This window comes from Balaenoptera borealis, assembly GCF_965194805.1.
Source record: "Balaenoptera borealis genome assembly, chromosome: 2".
Taxonomy (NCBI): Eukaryota; Metazoa; Chordata; class Mammalia; order Artiodactyla; family Balaenopteridae; genus Balaenoptera; species Balaenoptera borealis.
In genome coordinates this window covers 156,302,070-156,320,275 of record NC_138867.1, presented here as the reverse complement: position 1 = coordinate 156,320,275, position 18,206 = coordinate 156,302,070, and the positions used below count along the sequence as shown (strand labels likewise).

Below are 18,206 nucleotides of genomic sequence, written 5' to 3'. Positions count from 1 at the left end.
CACGGAGAGCGAATAACTAAATACATACCAGAACCTCAGGTAGCAGTAAGCGCTAGGAAGAGAAACATACCCACGAGGGGACAGAGACAGGAATTCCCTGATAAGGGGACAACTGAACAGTAGTCTGAGTGAGGCGAGGGAGCAAAAGCCATGGGGACATCTGGGAGAAGGGCATCCCCAGGCTGAGGACACAGCAAAGGCCCTTAGCTGGGGACATGCTTGGCGTGTTCCAAGGGCGGCAGGAAGCTCGCTGGGGCTGGAGCAGAGCGGGCAAGGACGGGGCAGTGGAGCCCGATGTTAGGGTGCTAGTCAGGAGTCAGGCTACACCAGGCCTTCCTGCCGATCCAAGGACTTGGATTGCATTCTAAATGAGCTGAGAGCCTTTGACTAACAGAGTGACACAGTCTCACGTTTTGGACTGTGGTATGGAGAATGGACTGTGGGCCGTCAGACTCAGAGAAAAGAGTCTCTGCTGCCTCAGCCACACCAGCCAGCCCAAAGGACCTAGCTCCTTGCTCCAGCACAGCCCTGCAGCAGGTACCAGAATGAGAGAAATGGGGACCAGAAGGCCCCCTCCCACTTCCAACAAAAAGCCCTGGAAGACCCCACATACTTTCCTAGGTGAGTCATGCAAGTCAGCCCCTGATTGTGCTTTGCATGGCCCCGTAATTATTTTATTCATTTATCCAGTAACCTTTAAGGGGGGCCTGCTTTCAGGACATGTACTAGACATGCAGACAGGCAGAAAGGTCACTGCTTTCAAGGAGCTCACGTTCTCAGAGGGGCAAGGGTGAGCGGGGGAGCTGCCTAGAGGGGCAGAGCCCATGCTGGGGCAGGCTGACTCCCTGTGACCCTGGGCAGTGGTGACACAGCTGGAATCACAGACTAATCCATGCCTAACTGGAACAAGCCCACACAGTACAAACTCCGTGCCCTGCCCGTGCCTTCCCACAATTGTGAGGAAACCCACTGGTGCAGGGAGGGGATGGAAAGCGCCCAAGGGGACACAGAGAGCGAGGTGCCCAGGCTCTTCCTACTCAGAGTCAGCCCCTAGAAAGGAGAAGGGGCTCTCGCCTGGGAGCTCCTTGAGGGTTGGGCCTGGGTTGTCTCACTCACCGCTGTATCGCCCAGTGAGGGAGGGACCAGGTGTGCACTGAGAGACCGGACCGCGCGCAATAGAAGGGTCCAGATACCCTTCCACATCCAGCCTGAGACAGCAGCCAGAGCATGGCCAGTCCGCCCTGCTGCTTAGAATCATGCTGAAGAAGCCTCTTCTAAACTGTAGCTGATATGCCAGGGCCCCACTAAGGGGAGAGAAGCAGTACCCCTTCTGGAAGCCCCACGAATCAGTTCTCGAGGGGGGAAACCTTCACCTGAGCCCATGACGGTATGCCCCTGCCGCCGTACAACAGCACAGAGTTCAGCTGGTTATTATGAATATTCTTGCTTTAATAATCATATACTCTTTGAGAATAAGATATTCTCTCATTTCAATTACCCCATTTTACAAAAGAGTAAACAGGATCAGAAAGGCTAACACACACCTAAGGTCTCCAGCTCGTAAGTGGTGGAACTGAGATCCCAATTCCATCCGACTCCGGAGTCCACATGCCCACCCTCTCAGAAGACCACCTCCCTGGCTATCACAGCCCCTCCGGAGGCCTGCTCGGGGTTGTTCTGGGCACTGTCAGTCCTGGGAGGCTGGAAAACCTACTGCAAAACCTTGGGTGTTCTGGGCATTTTTTCTTAATCAAGTAGAGGAGCCCTTTTCTGCAAATGAAAATAGGCAGGAAGATCCAACCACGTGGCTTATAAAAGCAGAGTTGCTCCCACACCGCCATCCCTGATGCTGGGGCCCCTCCGCCTCCCTGAGGGCTGGCTCAGCTGACCCCAGGTGCTCCTCTGCTGAGACTCAAGTCCCACCACCCAGCAACCCTGCTTCCTGTAGCCAGGGGGTGCTGACACCTCCACATCCCAGCTGAAGGGCATCAACCTTGGAGGCAGGTAGAGTGGGGCCTTCTCATCCTTGCTTGGCAGGTGAAGAAACTAGGCCCAGAGCCAGACATGCTTTTCCCCAGCACTGGGGGCTGCTCAGCGACCAAGCTGCCCCTGGAACCCAGGGGTCCTGCCTCCTGGCCCAGTGCTGTTTCTTCAAGGTGGCAACTACCTGCAGGACAAAGGTGACCAGGACCAAGGGCAGGAAGGGGAGGGGCTGATGTAATAATCCCGGCTGGGCAGGGTGGCCCTCCCCCAGTTCCTGGCCTGCCAGGTGTCCCACGACCTAAGCCTTTAGCCCCCTGGCCAGCATACCTCTCCCTCCAGAGCCGAACCTAAAGCTAAGAAAGTCCTGCATTCCTGGAACAGCCAACCTCAGGGCCCTCAGAGTGCTCTGGGAAAGCTTCAGGGAGCCATGGGGAGAAACTCTTGCAGAACAGCCTGGTGTAGAAGCCTGGCTGACATCTATATGCAGATTGCACCGAAGACTGCTCACTGCTGCAAAGCCGGCCAAGAGCTCCTGGGCAGGGCACCCAGACAAAGGTGGGCCTGCATCTTGCACCTACCTGCCTGTGGGGTCCAGCGCCTCGGGACGCTGTCAAATCTGAGATTCTGAGTGTTTTACAGACTCAAATCTGAGATTCCGGGCGTTTCTGGGGATTCCAGACTCCAGGCATTTATAGGGATTGTTTATACTTGGTGTTTGCTGAAATTCCCAGACTGCATTCTAACTGTGTATGAATGCAAGTCTCAGAAGACACCATTCCTTCAGCTGGATGGAGCCCTGAGAAGGAGGGAGCAGGATCTCAGACCATCCTGGGCCCCCTGGCCTGACTGAGGACTACTGGCTGCCCCTCCTCCACAGGCAGGGCAGGCTTCTAACACAGCCCCATCCTCCTGCCCGGCTTGGCCACATAAATCACCCTCCCAATAATATTTGTATTGATTATCTAGATTGGAAGCCTCAATTGGCTCCATTGTCTCACTTCCTCTCCCAGGGCTCACAGATGGGATCCCTTCGCCTCATCTGCGTTTCTAATGCGACATTTAAATAGAGCAGCCTCAGCGGCCAGCAAGGCCCCTGGCTGCCCTGGGTGTTGGGGGATTGGAGGAGTGATAAACATATTCCTTGACAGAGACTCATTAAATCTAGAGTTTGTGGAGCTGGAGGAGAAGCCAAGATGGGCGAGTCCCTGGATACTCCAGGGGTGGTCCCACAGCACCACCAGGGCGCTTGTTAGACATGCAGAGCTCAAGGCCCCAACCCAGACCCTCTGAATCAACATCAGCATTTTAACAAGAACCCTCAGTGATTCCGACGCATGTTAGTGTCTAAGAAGCCCTGCTCTAGTCCAGCCCTTGTAATGTACAGAGGGAAACTGAGGCTCAGAGAAGGCAAGGTTACACAGCAGGTGAGACCCCCTGAGTCTGCAGTCCAGGCAGAGGAAATGAGAGGACAAGTGGCTTCTGGAGGGAGGGGCCGGCCATTCCCAGCCTCCTCTCCCTCCCAAGCTCTCGACTCCTATCTCAGAGCCTGGACAGATGGTTCAGACCAGAGTCTGACCCCCCTGTACTCTCCCAGCCTGGAGGGGCCATCCAGAGCTCCGGGGACTCCCCAGGAGGGCACCTCCCTCCCGCCCCAGCCAGCCAGCTGCCCCTTCCCTGGCAGCAACTGGACAGCAGATCCCAGGGAAAACCAGCACCTGGGTCTGCCCAGCACAGCCAGGCGTCCACGGAGGGGGGGCACAGAGAGACGAGGCCCCAGAGAGGCGGCCAGCAGAGGGCCTGGGAGAGGTGGGGAGGAGGGACGGAAAGCTGTGGTCGGAGGGAGGGAAGCAGAGAGAAAGACAGACGTGGTGAGGAGGGGGGAGACAGAGAGACAGACAGAAACAACCAGAAGGAGGGGAGAAGGACTCAGAGAGAGAGATGCCCAGCTAAAAGGAGAAGCAGCCAGACTGAGAAAGGAAGAAGGGGGACGAGGGAGGGAGGGATGGAGGCAGTAAAGAGTGATGGGGCAGGAGAAGGGAGGGGAGGCAGCTGGCCTGGAGAAGCAGGAGCCCAGCATGGCCCAGCCCTGCCCAGCCTGGCCTGGCCCAGCCCCCAGTGACGGTGCAGCTGCCACACTTGGGCCCTACCATGAGGTCAGTCCTGCCCCGGGGCTGAGGGAAAATAAATGGTGTCCAAGATAAAAGATCCAAGAAATTATTTGTCTTGTTGTCATGTCTTGACTGCAATGGGCAGGGGCTGGCGGGCAGGCGGAGCATCATCTCAGAGAAGCCCAGGCCGGCAGGCTCGGCCGCATGCACGCACGTACTGTGGCCACCTACCACCCCAGCTCCCCCCAACCCAAGGCTGGGGCCTGGGACACCTCCCAGAACCTGGGCCTGAGAAGGTAGGAAGCGATGGAGGTGTGGTCAGTATTTGCTCAGAGTCTGGCCCCTAAATCCCCTCCAGGCTCTGGGAGGGAGGAGTCCTGCCTGCTTCACTCACTGCTGAGGGTCTTTGTGGGTTGGAGGCTTAGGGAGGGAAGGGAGTCAGGGTTATTTCACTCCTCTCAGCCCCTTTGCAGAGGCAGCTTGGGGCAGGTGATGCTTCCTAAACACCCCAGAAGAGAGCTGGGCAGTTCCAGGGTCAAGGGCAGGTCATGGGGACCATGGCCCAAGGTGCTGTGAGTGCCCATGCCTCATAGGTGCACAAGCTCAAGCCCGCAGAGCACACACACACAGGCCTGTCCCCGTGCACATGCACACACTCTCACACACATATGCACGTATGCGCACACACACTCACATGAGGCCAATTTCCACCACCACCATGAGCATCCAAAAAGCGTGCCCCAGAGGTTCCCACCCCTCCGAGCATCTGAACCTGGGGAAGCAATGCCGTGGGGAGCAGGTTGCCACGGATACCCATGACGACTGGCATTTATGAGGCATTTACCAGCAAGAGCATGCTTTATTCATGTCTTCAGTTACTACTCCCAATAAGGCTCTCAGGGATGCACTACTGCATCCCCATTTTATAGATGAGGAAACTGAGGCCCAGAAAGGCTCAGCGCCAGGTGCAAGATCACACAGCCAGGACACGGCAGAGCTGGGATTTGAACCTGAGGTCTCAGAGGCCGGGAAGAACGTGTACATGGTCGGGGAGGAGGGGGTTGACACTTACCATACTTGTCCCCGTCCTCGCCGCGGGCGCTGATCCTACGGCCCAGGACCTGAATGTGCTTCCCGCTGGTCCGGCTGTAGAGCTGGTACAGCCGCAGCTGCTTACGGCTCACATCGTCCCGAGCCCGCGTCTGGTTCTCCACATGGATGCGGAAGTCCACGTTCTCCTCGGCCACCAGCACCTGAGCAGGGAAAGGGGTGACAGTGAGCTACCCTGGAAGTCCAGAGTCCCTGCGTGCAGGAACCACATTCACAACAAAGAGCCAGGGTCTCCTCTACACCAGCTCTGGGTCAGGCATCAGCACACGCTCATAATTGCCGTTATCACCCCCATTTCACAGATGAGGCAACTGAGGCTCAGAGAGATGAGGCAAGTTGCCCAAGGTGGCCCAGCCAGGAAGCAGCAAAGCTAAGAATCAGGTCTAGGTCTATTTGACAGCAAAGTTTGCTATCTTTCCACCACACCCCCAAATTAAAGCAAGAAGTATGGAGCTGAGTTTCCCATGTGACCTTGGGCCCATGGTTTGTTCTGCCTCAGGTTCTTCCCCAGTAAAACAGTGGGGCAGAGCCTCTGGCCTGACTACACCCCAGGGTGGCTGTTAGGATACAGTGAGCAAATGGGAAGAAAAGCACCAAAATCAATATGGAGATGGGAAATGGATGGGGGGCATATAATTCCTGTTTAGGTCCTCAGCGGGGAAGGAAGGAGACCTGGCAAATTTCTTCCTGGGAACGAATGAACCAGAGCCCACTGTCACTTCTCCCCCTGGAGCTGATGCTGGGGGCGGTCTCCTCTCCACACCCCAAGTGTCCTCATGCTCGCCTCCACCACCAAGCATTTGCCCACATCCCTAGCCCCTCGTGGAGAAGCCTTTGCTTAGCATCTCTCATCAAAATTCCCTGTATCCCTGGAGGTTTAGCTCATGTCTGACCACACTCTCCAGGAAGCCACCTCTGGCTACGCCAGCACGTATCTCTCCCGTCTCCTTTCCCTGAACACGGCCTCTCACCTAGACAACTTGCACCCACCTCCTCACCAGCCTCCTGCTTCTACTCTTTCCCCCTGGTAGTCCATCTTCCACCAAACCCAAACACCTTGTGTAACCCTCCCCTCCAAACTCTCCAGGGCTTCCCATCGCATTTAGATAAATGTCCCCACCAGGGCCTCAGGGCCCTGCAAGATGAGCCCCCAACTGCTTTCCACCTTCATCTTCTACCACTCCCTCCCCACCAGTTACACTGGCTGTCTTATTAGGGCTCTGAGCAAACACAATATACACACATGCCTCAGGGCCTTTGCACTTGCTCTTCCCTCTGCTTCAGTGCTCTTTCCCAGATTTTTGCACTCTGGCTCCTCTAATTCATTCGAGCCTCTGCTCACATGTCATGTCCTGAGACAGGACTTCCCTGACTGCTTCTCTGAGGCAGCCCCCACTTCTGTCACTCCTCAACTCTCTACCATGCTTTGATTTTCTTTCTAGCATTGATCAACCTGATATAACATCTCTTTATCTAGTTTTTGTCTGTCTCCCCCACTTGTTTGCTGCTATATCCCCAGCACACAGCATAGTAGGAACTCAAACATTTGTCAAATGTATGAATGAACAAGTGAACATTGAAAAGATCTAGAGTCTGTCATCCCATTTAGCATTAAATTAGGTTTTCCTACGCCCTGATAATTGTATGCCTGTCCCAGCCCATCTTAACCAGAAAGCTGAACAATTCTTGAAGTCCAGACAGCGTTCTGGGTTTGTTCTAGGCACACTGGGCTTGCAGGACCCCATTCCCACAAGAGCATGACCCCACTCAGCCCATGATGGGGCTCTTGGAATTGGGGCTGCCCAAGCATCTGTCTCAGCCCTCAGCTGTGAGCTCTCCAGAGTAGGGACCATTTTTCCTCATTGCTACACCCCATGCCCAGGCCAGGGTCTCTGTCCCCCCACTGACCTGCACATGTCCTCCAATCCCAACCTAGGCTCCACAGGCACTTCACCTGCACCACATTATTGAACTTTCACTATCATCCTCAGGGTGGAAACATTATGCCACATTACAGATGAGGAAACTGAGGCTCTGAAGCTGAACCAACAAGGTCACAGAGCAGGCAATGGCAGAGTTAGCCCCAGGCCATGTGGCCCCAAAGCGCCGCTTTCAGCTCCACCTAAGTGGGCCCCGCCTGTCTCACCAGGACAGTGGGGAGCAGGATCCAGGTTCAAAACCCAGTCCTGAGCATATATCCAGAGAAGACGATAATTCGAAGTGATACTCGCACCCCAGCGTTCACTGCAGCACTATCTACAATAGCCAGGACATGAAAGCCACCTAAATGTCCATCAACAGAGGAATGAATAAAGAAGATGTGGTTCATATATATACAATGGACTATTACTCAGCCATAAAAAAGAATGAAATAATACCATTTGCAGCAACATGGATGGACCTAGAGAATGTCATACTGAGTGAAATAAGTCAGACAGAGAAAGACAAATATCATATGATATCACTTATACGTGGAATCTAAAAAAATGGTACAAAGGAACTTATTTACAAAAGATAAATAGAGTTACAGATGTAGAAAACAAACTTATGGTTACCACAGGGGAAAGGGGCGGGGGGATAAATTGGGAGACCAGGATTGACATATACACACCACTATATATAAAATAGATAACTAATAAGGACCTACTGTATAGCACAGGGAACTCTTCTCAATACTCTGTAATGACCTATATGGGAAAAGAATCTAAAAAAGGGTGGATATATGTATACGTATAACTGATACACTTTGCTGTACAGCAGAAATTAATGCAACATTGTAAATCAACTATACTCTTAAAAAAAAAAAACAAAAAAAAACCCAGGGTTAGCCACTCCCTAGCTAAGGGTCCCCAGGCAAGTTACTGAGAGTGGTGACAATGGCACCCATCTTGTGGGTTGCTGTGAATATTAAACATATAGTCTTAGAACAGTTGCCTGGTACAGATTTAAGTGCTCAGCAGACATAAATAACTACTGAGAGGATACAAGGGAGCCCTTTAAGAGGCTCTTGGTGAAGCCCTGCAAACAGAAGCCTCCCCAGGACACAAGTGGATCACACTCTCACATCCTTCGAGACGAGGCACTTCTGCTGCTCAGATTACAGTTTGGGAAGATGTTATTGTTTTTGATCATCCCGACAACCCTAGAACATGGGAATGCTTATCACCCCCATTTAACAGATGTAGAAACTAAGGCTCAGAAAAGTTAAGTCGGTTGCTTTGAGCTGCACAGCCCGGTGGCGCAGGGCCTGGCCGCTGGTGCACCAAGAGTGCACACTCTTCACTTCCACTACCCTAAATGGCCAGCCCGTTCACAGCCCAATCTCACACCTGGGACTTGCTTCATCTCACATCCTAATGCTTAGGGAGGATAGAGCTCCAGTGCCCCCTGAGGTCCACACCTGGGCTGGCACAGGGCATGTGTTCTGAAGAACCCCCGCCCGTGGCCCTCAACCTTCCTGGAATGACTTCCCGAGGTGGCCTGGCCCTGTCCCCGCCCCCAAGGCCAGGCCTCCGGCCTCCCTCCCTGTCCTCCAGATCTCCTCCTGCTCACAGGAGACCTTATTGACCAGAGGTCAAACCAATCTCCTCACCCCAGGTCCCCTAGGGGACCAGCCTAGAGAAGCCAGCCTCCCATTAACGATTTTCTCCCTGGCCCACTGGACAGAGGCAGCATGGGTGACCCAGGGTCAGCAGGGGCTACCCAGTGGCCCTTCCCCAGGATGCGGGGGAATAATCCATCTTGCCCAGCGTCCACCATTTAAGCCATACTCTGTGGGCACATCAATCCCGAGGGCGGTAACAGGGGTGGCATCGGACATGGAAACAGAGTCTGTCCTTTTGAAAAGGCAGGAAGACCCCTGGGCTTCCTGGGCAAGACCTCTGGGGGACTCCAGGTCTTTGCACAGCCCCTCTGCCCGGATGACACCTGCCCTCAGGTACCTCCTCTGGAAGTACTTCCTGCCCTCCGACCTCAGGCTGGCTTACAGCCTCCGGACACTACTGTAATGGCGTACTGTCTCCAGAGTCCAGTTTGCCTGGTTCATCCCTGAACCTCCAGCTCTGCCCCCAGAAGGCACCTGGCAAATGTTTGCTAAATAACTGTGGCTAGGATGAGGAAAATCTGGCAGCCAAAATCAGCCCCATCACTTACTACCCAGATGAGCAGAGTGCCCAAGAGAGGGTTTTTAAAGCCATCAATTGCTAAGCTTTCCTCTGTTCCAGGCACTCTGCTAAGAAGCCCTCAAGACATGGTACCTCGTCAAATTCCTTAAGCCCCCGGGGAGGTAGGCACCAGTTAGAGTGCATTTCACAGACTGGACCTCTGAGGCACCTCTCCGGGGCCACCGAGCTCCGGGGCCACCGAGCTCCGGGGCCTGCCTGCAGAGCACATGCAGAGCGGGGCCGCTCAGGAAAATCCTCTCACTCCTCCTTTCCTGCTACTTGGCCTCGCTGCCCAAGAGGGGGCCTGTCTTCCAGGACTTCCTAGACCAGTCAGAACTGCTCTCTACACCCATCCAGGTGCATAATCATCAGGGGCACTGAAAAGCTGCAGTGTGACAAAAATCAAAATGCTGCGGCTCTCGAAAGGCGAGCAGGGCTGGCACTGCTCCAGGGTGTCTCCTGGGGCAGAGCAAGGTGCCTTACAAAAGGCTCTCCTTCCCCCACCCCATACTCACGGATTATCTTTGAGGTCGAGATAGCTTTTCCCGCAGCAGGGTAGCCTACGGTGGGGTCCCCCTGCAGTCTGGCTGAGACCCCTGTTACCCCCCAGGGGGACCCACCCCTTCTCTGAGAGGCTTGCACTCTGGTGGAAAGATTCACTCCCTGATCCAGGAATTGCACAGGGGGGCTGCAAGGGCCCAACGGGTCCAACTGTCCCCCGAGATCCCAGCACAGACGTGGTGCTTAGCGGGACAGAGCCCGCCACCTTCCGCCTGCAGTCTCAGGCTCCAGTGCACGAGGTGAGGGGTTTTCCTGCTCCCAAATCTGCCCTGCTCCCCACTACCCATTGCACAGCGCCCGCATGTGGTCCTTTACCATCCAGCCCCCGCCTAGCTTCCAAGCCCCCTCTCTTAGGCACCTTGGGGGGAAACTACCGTGGGGTGAAAAGAGGTTGGGGTGAGCCCCGCTCCAACCCCAGGGCCAGCTTCCAGACGTCAACCCAGGTTCCCCCTCCCGCCAGGGAATCCAATAGCCACAGTTGCTCCCTCTGACCGAAGGTTTCAACCTCACCCATCCACTCCTGGCTCTGAAGTCATGTCTGAAGTGGCTTCCTATTTCTTCCTGGGCCCGCCTCACACCAACATCTGCCACATCACACATCACCTAATACACACGTTACATCAGCACACCCACACCACACACGTTCAACAATAGCACTCACTGACCTCGGGTGTGACCTGGCTCCACCCCAAAATCACCAACTTACTTGATTTCTTTAACCCTCAGTTTTCTCATCAGCAGAATTAGATTGTTTACAATTATTTATCTCAGAAAAACATAAGTAAGAAGAGCCACTTTTTTTTTCTTTTTCTTTTTTCTTATTTTCTAAACAGTCACTACTTATGGAGCATGTTCTCCGTACTAAGAAGTACCTTAAGTAACTTATCTTACGTCATCCCCAGAGCAGCCCTATGAGTTGGTATGATTATTATCCCCATTTTACAGATGAGGAAACTGAGGCTCAGAGAGGTTACATTGCTTATCCAAAGGCACAAAATTGGTGCAAAAAAGAATCAAGATTCAAATCCAGCTCAGCCTAGAACCTCTGCTCCCCATCTCTTCACCCTCTCCTGCTCTATTCTCCCTTCTCTCTGTCACCCACCTCCTTTCCCCCATTCAGGAAAGTAACTGGCTCCGGCCACAAGCCATATGTGGGGCAGGGACTGAGGTGGAGGATTAAACATGAAAGGACTGAGGCCTTGAGCTCACCCCCTACCCAAGAGAGGAGGAAGGGGTCAGACTGCCCCTCCCGCCCAGGTACCATCCTCGAGGCTTCAGAGAATCCGCGCCCCTGTCTCCAGGCAGCCTGCCCAGAAAGGGAGGGTCTCCCTGGTCCCAGGAGAGGCAGCCCACAGACTTCCCGCCACATTCCACCACTGCCTGCCTCCCCCTCCAGAAGCAGCACTGGGGCCAGCCATGCCAAGGGCTTTCAGAGCTTCTCCAAATTCTGGATTCAAACCTGAGACCTGCACCCCATTCTAGGAGTGGCCCCTTGTAGAGTCAGCACCCCCTCCACCCTGAAATGCAGCTCCCAAACTCTTCCTCAAGAGCAAGCCTGGACTCAGGCCCAGGAGTTGATGCCAGTCATAGTGTTCCGTGGATTATTACTGTCGTTGAGCACAAAACTAACGCTGGCTCCCACTTAGTGGGCGTTCGCTCAGTGCCAGGGTCCAAGCTAAGCACTTTCCAGGCACTATCTCCTCGCTCCTCGCCGGACCTGGGCAGGTCAGAACGATTACCATCCCCATGATAAAGGGAGACACAGAGAGGCTAAGGGATTTGCCTAAGTTGTACAGAAACTGATGCAGCCAAGAACTGAACCCACCTCTGGCTCCGGAGTCCATCAGTTTCCCCTAGCTGACACCCCTGGACAGAAAGCGGAGGAGGGAGGCTGGGCCCACCCCTGAATCGGAGCTTGGTTCACTCAGACTGATGCCCCCAGTCACCACTTAGCCCCAGGTTCCTCCCCTCTCTTCTGTCACACTCCCCACATCCATCCCAGCCAGGGCAGAGTGATGCTCCAAAGGGCCCTTCCCCACCCCCAACCTGTCCATTAAGCTCCTGGGGCTGTCAATGTATTGATTGGCAGGGCTGAGCCATCAGCATGGGAGGGGGGTGCTGCCACCCAAGGCGCTGACCGGGAGCTCCTCCTCCCCATACATCAGCCTGCTCTGTACAGATTGTCAATATGGGTGCCGCGGCCCGTCAACCCTGCAGCCAGCCTGAGGGAGGGGGCAGGACTCCTAAAGACCCATGCTCCCTTCTTTCCTCCTTTTCTCCTTCCTTCCAATCCCTCTCCCTTGAAGCCCCTGGGTGGGGAGAGGGGTCATGCATGTCAAAAAGGTAATAAACAAGCCCTTTATTCTGGCATTCAATGCCCACCATGGCCTTTTATATCACCCCCATTCCTGAACTTGATGCGCCAGCCATCCCAAACTGCTTGGAGTCCCCTGAGCACATCAAGCTGTTCCCTGCTCCATGTAGAAATGGTCCATGTGCCTGCAAAGGCTTTTTCACACACACACACACACACACACACACACACACACACGCAGAGAGAGACGCTCAGAGTCTTCACCCAGCTTGTTCCTATTTCAAGATTCAAATGGCGCACCTTCCCAGGCAAGATCCTCCTGCCCTGAGTCTGGTTTCAGGGCCCTTCATCAGAATACCCTCTGCATCCTTGGGCCCCTGCCCCCTGCAGAGATCCCTCAGATTTCTCTCAAATCCCTGAGGGCTGGGACAGGTCCTGAGCACCCCGTGCCCCACACCTGGTACAGGGTTGGGGGGCTCCATACAGATGCCCGGCCCTCAGAGAAGCTGTTCTCCCCACCCCTCCACTTGCTGACATTCATGCTGCATGCCAGGTCCATGCCAGGTGCCACAGGGCCCATGGGATGGGCCAGGCCTCCTTTGACTTCCAGGAACCAGGAGCTGGCAGACAAGCAGGCCTCTAGGCACACCAGAGTCAAATGTATAACTGCAGCTCACAGTTACTCAGCACTTATAATGAGCCATGTGCTGGGCCAAGTGCTTCCCCCCAAGTGACCACAGTTCACCCCCTATAGCAACCCCAAGAGGGAGGGTCCATCCTGATGCCTATATTAAAGATGAACCACAGAGAAGCCGAGAATTCACTCAGTCATGCAGCTACCAAGTGGCCGAGGCGGGGTATGACCCAGGTGGGTTGCGTCCAGAGCCTGAGCCCCTATACATCCCTGTGAGCCCCAGCAGAGAACGCACTGGGTCACAGAGCAATGACAAAGTGCTAAGAGGTTCCAAGGCAGAGGGGGGATGGGGAGAGTGGTAAACAAAGCTGCCAAAGCACCTGCCATCTCTTCACAGGGATCATGGAGGAAAAGAGCTGAAGCCTTAGATGTCTTCTTCATCCCGCTCAAAACCCAGTCCAGGGCCAGCCATGTTTGCTGATTGCTAATGAGGAGCAGCACCATAATTGAATGCCTACTGCATACCAGGTCCAAGACATGGCTTCAATTAATCCTCCCAACAGGCCCTAGGAATGGTATTATTATTCCTATTTCTCAACTGATGAGGAGGTAGAGACTCAGAGAGGTTAAGGATCTTTCCCAAGGGCACACAGCCTGTGAGTGGTGCAATAAGGATAAAATTCAGACCTAAATCCAAGATCTATGCTCAGACTAGAGGGGGCCTGATGTCACCGATGCAAGAAGCACAGCCTTCCTAGCTTTCTTCAGCACACTGCAGCATGTTAACACACACACAGAGCATATAATTGATCAAGCAATTACTATTACTCAATTATTTACTGAGTGTCAACCACAGTGCTAGCTACTCTGTGTGCATTATCCTATTTAGTCCTCACCATAACCCTTAAGAAGTAGGTACCTTTCATTACCCCATTATACGGATGGGGAAAACCAAGGTGCAGAGGGTGGAAGGTTAAGAAATTTGCTGAACAGTTGCTCAGCAGCACAGATAGGATTCAAACCAAGGTCTCTCCTATGCCAAAGCCCACACATTCAAGCACCACAGAAGCCGCCTAGCTCACTTCACTGATACCCAGGTGGAGAAACTGAGGCACACAATGAGCCAGTGACAGAGCCAGGACTCCAACCCAGGCATCCTGAGAGTCTTTCTGCTCTGTGACCTATGGGGGGTTTGTCTTTGGCCCCAGCCTTGGCATAGCAGCATTTTAAATGGGCCTGAGGCCTTATGCCGTTTAGATGTCGGAGCAAACAAAACCCAGTCATCTCCCAGGCCCTACCAGCAAGACTGACTAAAGCCTGAGGGGCCCGCTTACACACTGATGTTCCAGAACAAATCCCTACTGTCAGACCCAAGGTGCCAACAGCAGGCCTCAGCCCTTCCGGAGGCCCAGTGGCTCTCCTCCAGCCTGGGCCACACTGACAGGGCCCTTGGCATTGCCCTTCCCTAAGTGCTCAGCCATGGGTCCTTGTGAGTAGGGAGGAAACCCAACCCAACACAAAATATGGGGCACACAGATGTTCATCAGGCAACCCCGGCCCTCAGAAAGGAAACAACACCTTCCCTCTCCCCAGTCACCAGGAGGTGGCAGTGCCATGGGCGAGGGGAGCTTAATCCACTGACAGAGGGGTGGAACCAAGGGAGTCCTCCCAGAACAAGAGACACAGGGACTAAGTCTTGAAAGGCAGACAAGATTTCAGAGCCCTGGGTTCTGCACTCTCCGTGCTCCACACCCTTAGGAAGTCGGAGCTGTTTTCTTGGTTGTTTTCTTCCCATTTTATGCGTGCAGAAGCTGAGACCCAGGGAGGTTAAGTAACTTGTTCAGGGTCACACAGCAAAGACAAGACAGAGCGACTCTTTGAACCAGCCTGGCAGATTCCAGAGCCTTTAAAGTGCTGTTTAATAAGCCTGGGTCCTAGAGTGGGCAAGCTAGAGTTGAGTCCCACTCTGCCTCTCTTTCCTGCTGCGCAACCAAAGGCAGATTATTTCATGCCTCTGAGCCTCACTTTCTTCATCTGTAGAATTCCCTAATTCCAGGCTGGTTGTGAGGCACAGCCTAGATGCTGTGAGAAAGCGTCAGCCACGGAACGAGCCCGCATTACCCGGCAGCAGCTACCAGTATAGTTGTTACCCTGATGGGCCTACACCCTGATTTCCCACACCAACCACTTCCCTGCTACAGGACAAGGTCAGAACCAAAAGATCCTGCTGAGGACAGAAAGTCTTCTCCCTTTCCCCATCCATCTCCCTTTGGGGGTCCAATGTGCCCTCTCAGCCACCCAGGGCTGGGAGGAGGCAACGCTGTGGCCCTGACACGCTGCCCAGAGCCTGCTGGACATTGGCTGCACCAACCACAAGAAATGTTCAAAACCCACCTCCTTGCCTCAGAGCAGGTGACACACCTGGGCTGCAGGAAGGCTGGCAGGGTGCCCCCATCTCCTTCCATGCTGGGAAAGAAGCTGGAAGGAGAGTGCTGAATCCTCCAGGCCCCGCTACACCCCCAAAAACATCCACCTCTGGCTCTGAAACCCTTTTACACCAGAACATTCCAGGAAGATCAGGGCCTGCAGACACCAAGTCAGATGCCCTCAACCACAGAGACGCCCACCTGGACTCTGTGATCATCCCCTAATAAGGGATCCTATCAGGGGGATCCAACCGGATCTCTCACTAAGGGCCCCTAGCATGCCTCTTGAGACTCCATTTCCCCATCAGTATTCTTTCTGAACAACTGCAGTGTTTCTGAAAAAGTCTGCCTGGTGTGCTGGAAAGGATACAAGGTCTTGATTTCAGAGTCTTGGGTCTTAGCCATGGCCTTGAAAAATCCCTTCCCCGCTCTGTACCTCAGTTTCTCCATCTGTGAGGTAGGAATATGATAATGTTCCTCCTACTCCAGTCTCCCTTGTAGAATGGTAGAAAGGATGAAAGGAACTTCCTGATGCAAGAGCCACTTGGAAATTCATACAAGTAGCACTTTCTCACCAAATGCAGGTCACTTCTCCCCAGCCTTGGCTTCCCCCCTCCCGCCCCGCCCCCTCCCCTGTCCCCACCCCCATCAGGCTGCAGGATGCTCCCTACCTCTCAATGCTTCACAGCCTGGGACAGGAGGGGCGGGGCTGAAGGAACTCCTGTTTATCTGGCACTCTCCCTCTCTAGACTGGGAGCTCCTTGAGGCCAGGAACGGACTAGTCTTGTTCCAGGGGCAGCAAGAAGCAGGCTCCCAGCAAGTATTTGATGAACAAATACCTGACTGGATGGACGAATGGATGGATGAGGTGGCTTCTTCAAGAAATTAAAAGTACAATCCAATAGGACAGCATCCCATCCTCTTCAAGTCCCAAAGGACTCTGTCTCTGGCTTCCCCATCCTAGCAAGCTTGAAGAGAGGTTCTACACCTCACTGAAGAGGCCAGGCATGGGGGTGGTCAGCCTTAGAGAAGGCATGGAAGGAAACTTCCAAACTTGAGCAAGTGCGGTGAGAGAGGAAGCAGCGCTGTGGGAGGGAGGGACTGAGGGGCCAGTGGAAGGCCCCCCTGCCCTGGCCCGCCTCACGCCTGGCCTGTCTGGGGAAGGCCAGGACCTAGCCGAGCCTGGCGGCAGGAACAATGTCAGGCAGGTGCCGGCCGAGCTGCGTGAAAGGCCCAGCCCGGTGTCATTGTCAGCGCTCAGCCAAGTGCAGAAAAGCAATTTACTGGTCACGCCGCTTGCTCCCCTTGGAAATTTTTAAAATTCTTCCGATTTGAGCTATCCACGGTGTCCCAAGTCGTGTGGAGAAGGGATTTTATTAAATTCCCAGCTTCCCGCTCCCAGGGTTGCCGGCAGGGGAGGGCGGGGCTCACCACATTGTCGGGGGGGGGGGGGGCGGTGCGGGCAGTGTCTGGCATTGACTGTGTTCACAGAAATGTGGCTGGGGGCAAGGGGCCCATTTGGGGTTTGATGGCTGATGATGGATGGAAAGAGGGGAGGAGCCCAGAAACTCTGTTGCTAGGACTGGACCAGTTCCCCAAAACACGGAGGCGGGGGAAGGAAGGGCATAGGTGTACAGAGTTCCCAGCAGAGCAATGTGCTCCTGGGGGATGAGAATTCGCAAAACCTCTTCCACGCCTATAGTATACCATTCATCCTCGGGGCCACCCATGTCACAAATGATGAAGCTAAGTCTCGCAGAGGTCTACATATAGGGAAAGATGGAGCTGGGGTTCAGGCGCAGTCCACAGGATGGCAAAGCCCTGAGCCCTTCCTACGGTGCAGGGAGCCTCCCCTGGGCCCTGCTCACCAAGGGCACTCTCATTACCACCCTCCAAATGCACCCTGTCCAGGAAGTAGCTGCTCTCCCGGTGTTGGCCCATCACCTCAGTGGGGAGCAGACTCCAGACTCCCGCAACTAGCACAAGGGTCCCACCCCTCATCTTTACCTCTAACGAACACTCCACCTTGTCCCTCGAGCATAAAGGAGGATGTGAGCCTGCCAACATTGTCTATAACTCCCCAGGGTAGCGTTGCTTTATCTTTCAGCAATCATGGGTGCTTTCAAAAATCTGTGGGGAGCTGAGAACCATCTCACATACACTGCATATATGGGCACCGTTTTGCACACAGTGTTTCAGGGACCACCCCTCCCCCATAATCCCATCCTTAGATATCCTAAGGGTGCATGGATCATGGGTTAAAAACATCAGTCAGTCCTAAGGCAGTTTGCAACGGGAAAGGCTGCAAAGGAAAGGGGAGGTGGGGGAGGGGGCGGGGAGAGGAGGCTCCCTCACCTGCTTGAAGGCATAACCCCAATGGACCGAACCCAGACGGCCCATCCAGCTTTCGCCTCCCCGCCCCTCCCCCCCACAGGCTGGCTCTAGCTCTGGCCAGGACGTGGAGGTGGGATGCAGAGTCCAGGTTCCCTCCCTCACATTCCGCCCCCCCGACCCCCTCCCCCCGAGAACACAAAGACCACACAGCAGCCCCTCCTGGGCCCCACTTCAAGGACCAAGAGGCAGCAGGCAACAAGAGGCCTGGGCAACAAAGTCTGAAACCAGTTCTCTACTTTATGCCCATTTCATCGTCCCCGGACCCAGGCTCAGCACTCAGGAAAAGAGTTCTCACCCAGGTCAGACAAGCAGTCCCCCGGGGTGACCCTGGGGCCTGCCCTCTGCTTGGGGACTCAGCTGCAAACCAAGCAGGCCATGCCTGGCATTGGCCTCTCTCTCTGACACCAGCCATTCCCCACCCTGCCCTCTGCAACCACACAGGGTCACATCTGCTTTGGCAAACGGCCAGTCTTAAGTTACTGACTCCAGTTGTATTGATTCAAGGAGTCACCG

General features: G+C 54.4%; 1 protein-coding gene across 1 annotated transcript in view; it reads right to left on the bottom strand.

The window, feature by feature from the left end:
* The window catches only part of FGF18 (fibroblast growth factor 18), a 35,078-nt gene that overhangs the window by 14,536 nt on the left and 2,336 nt on the right, over window positions 1-18,206 (bottom strand). Inside the window, exon 3 of the mRNA XM_082380887.1 lies at window positions 5,164-5,344. Within this exon, the coding sequence (XP_082237013.1) occupies window positions 5,164-5,344 (181 nt within the window). The remainder of the gene's footprint in view (window positions 1-5,163; window positions 5,345-18,206) is intronic.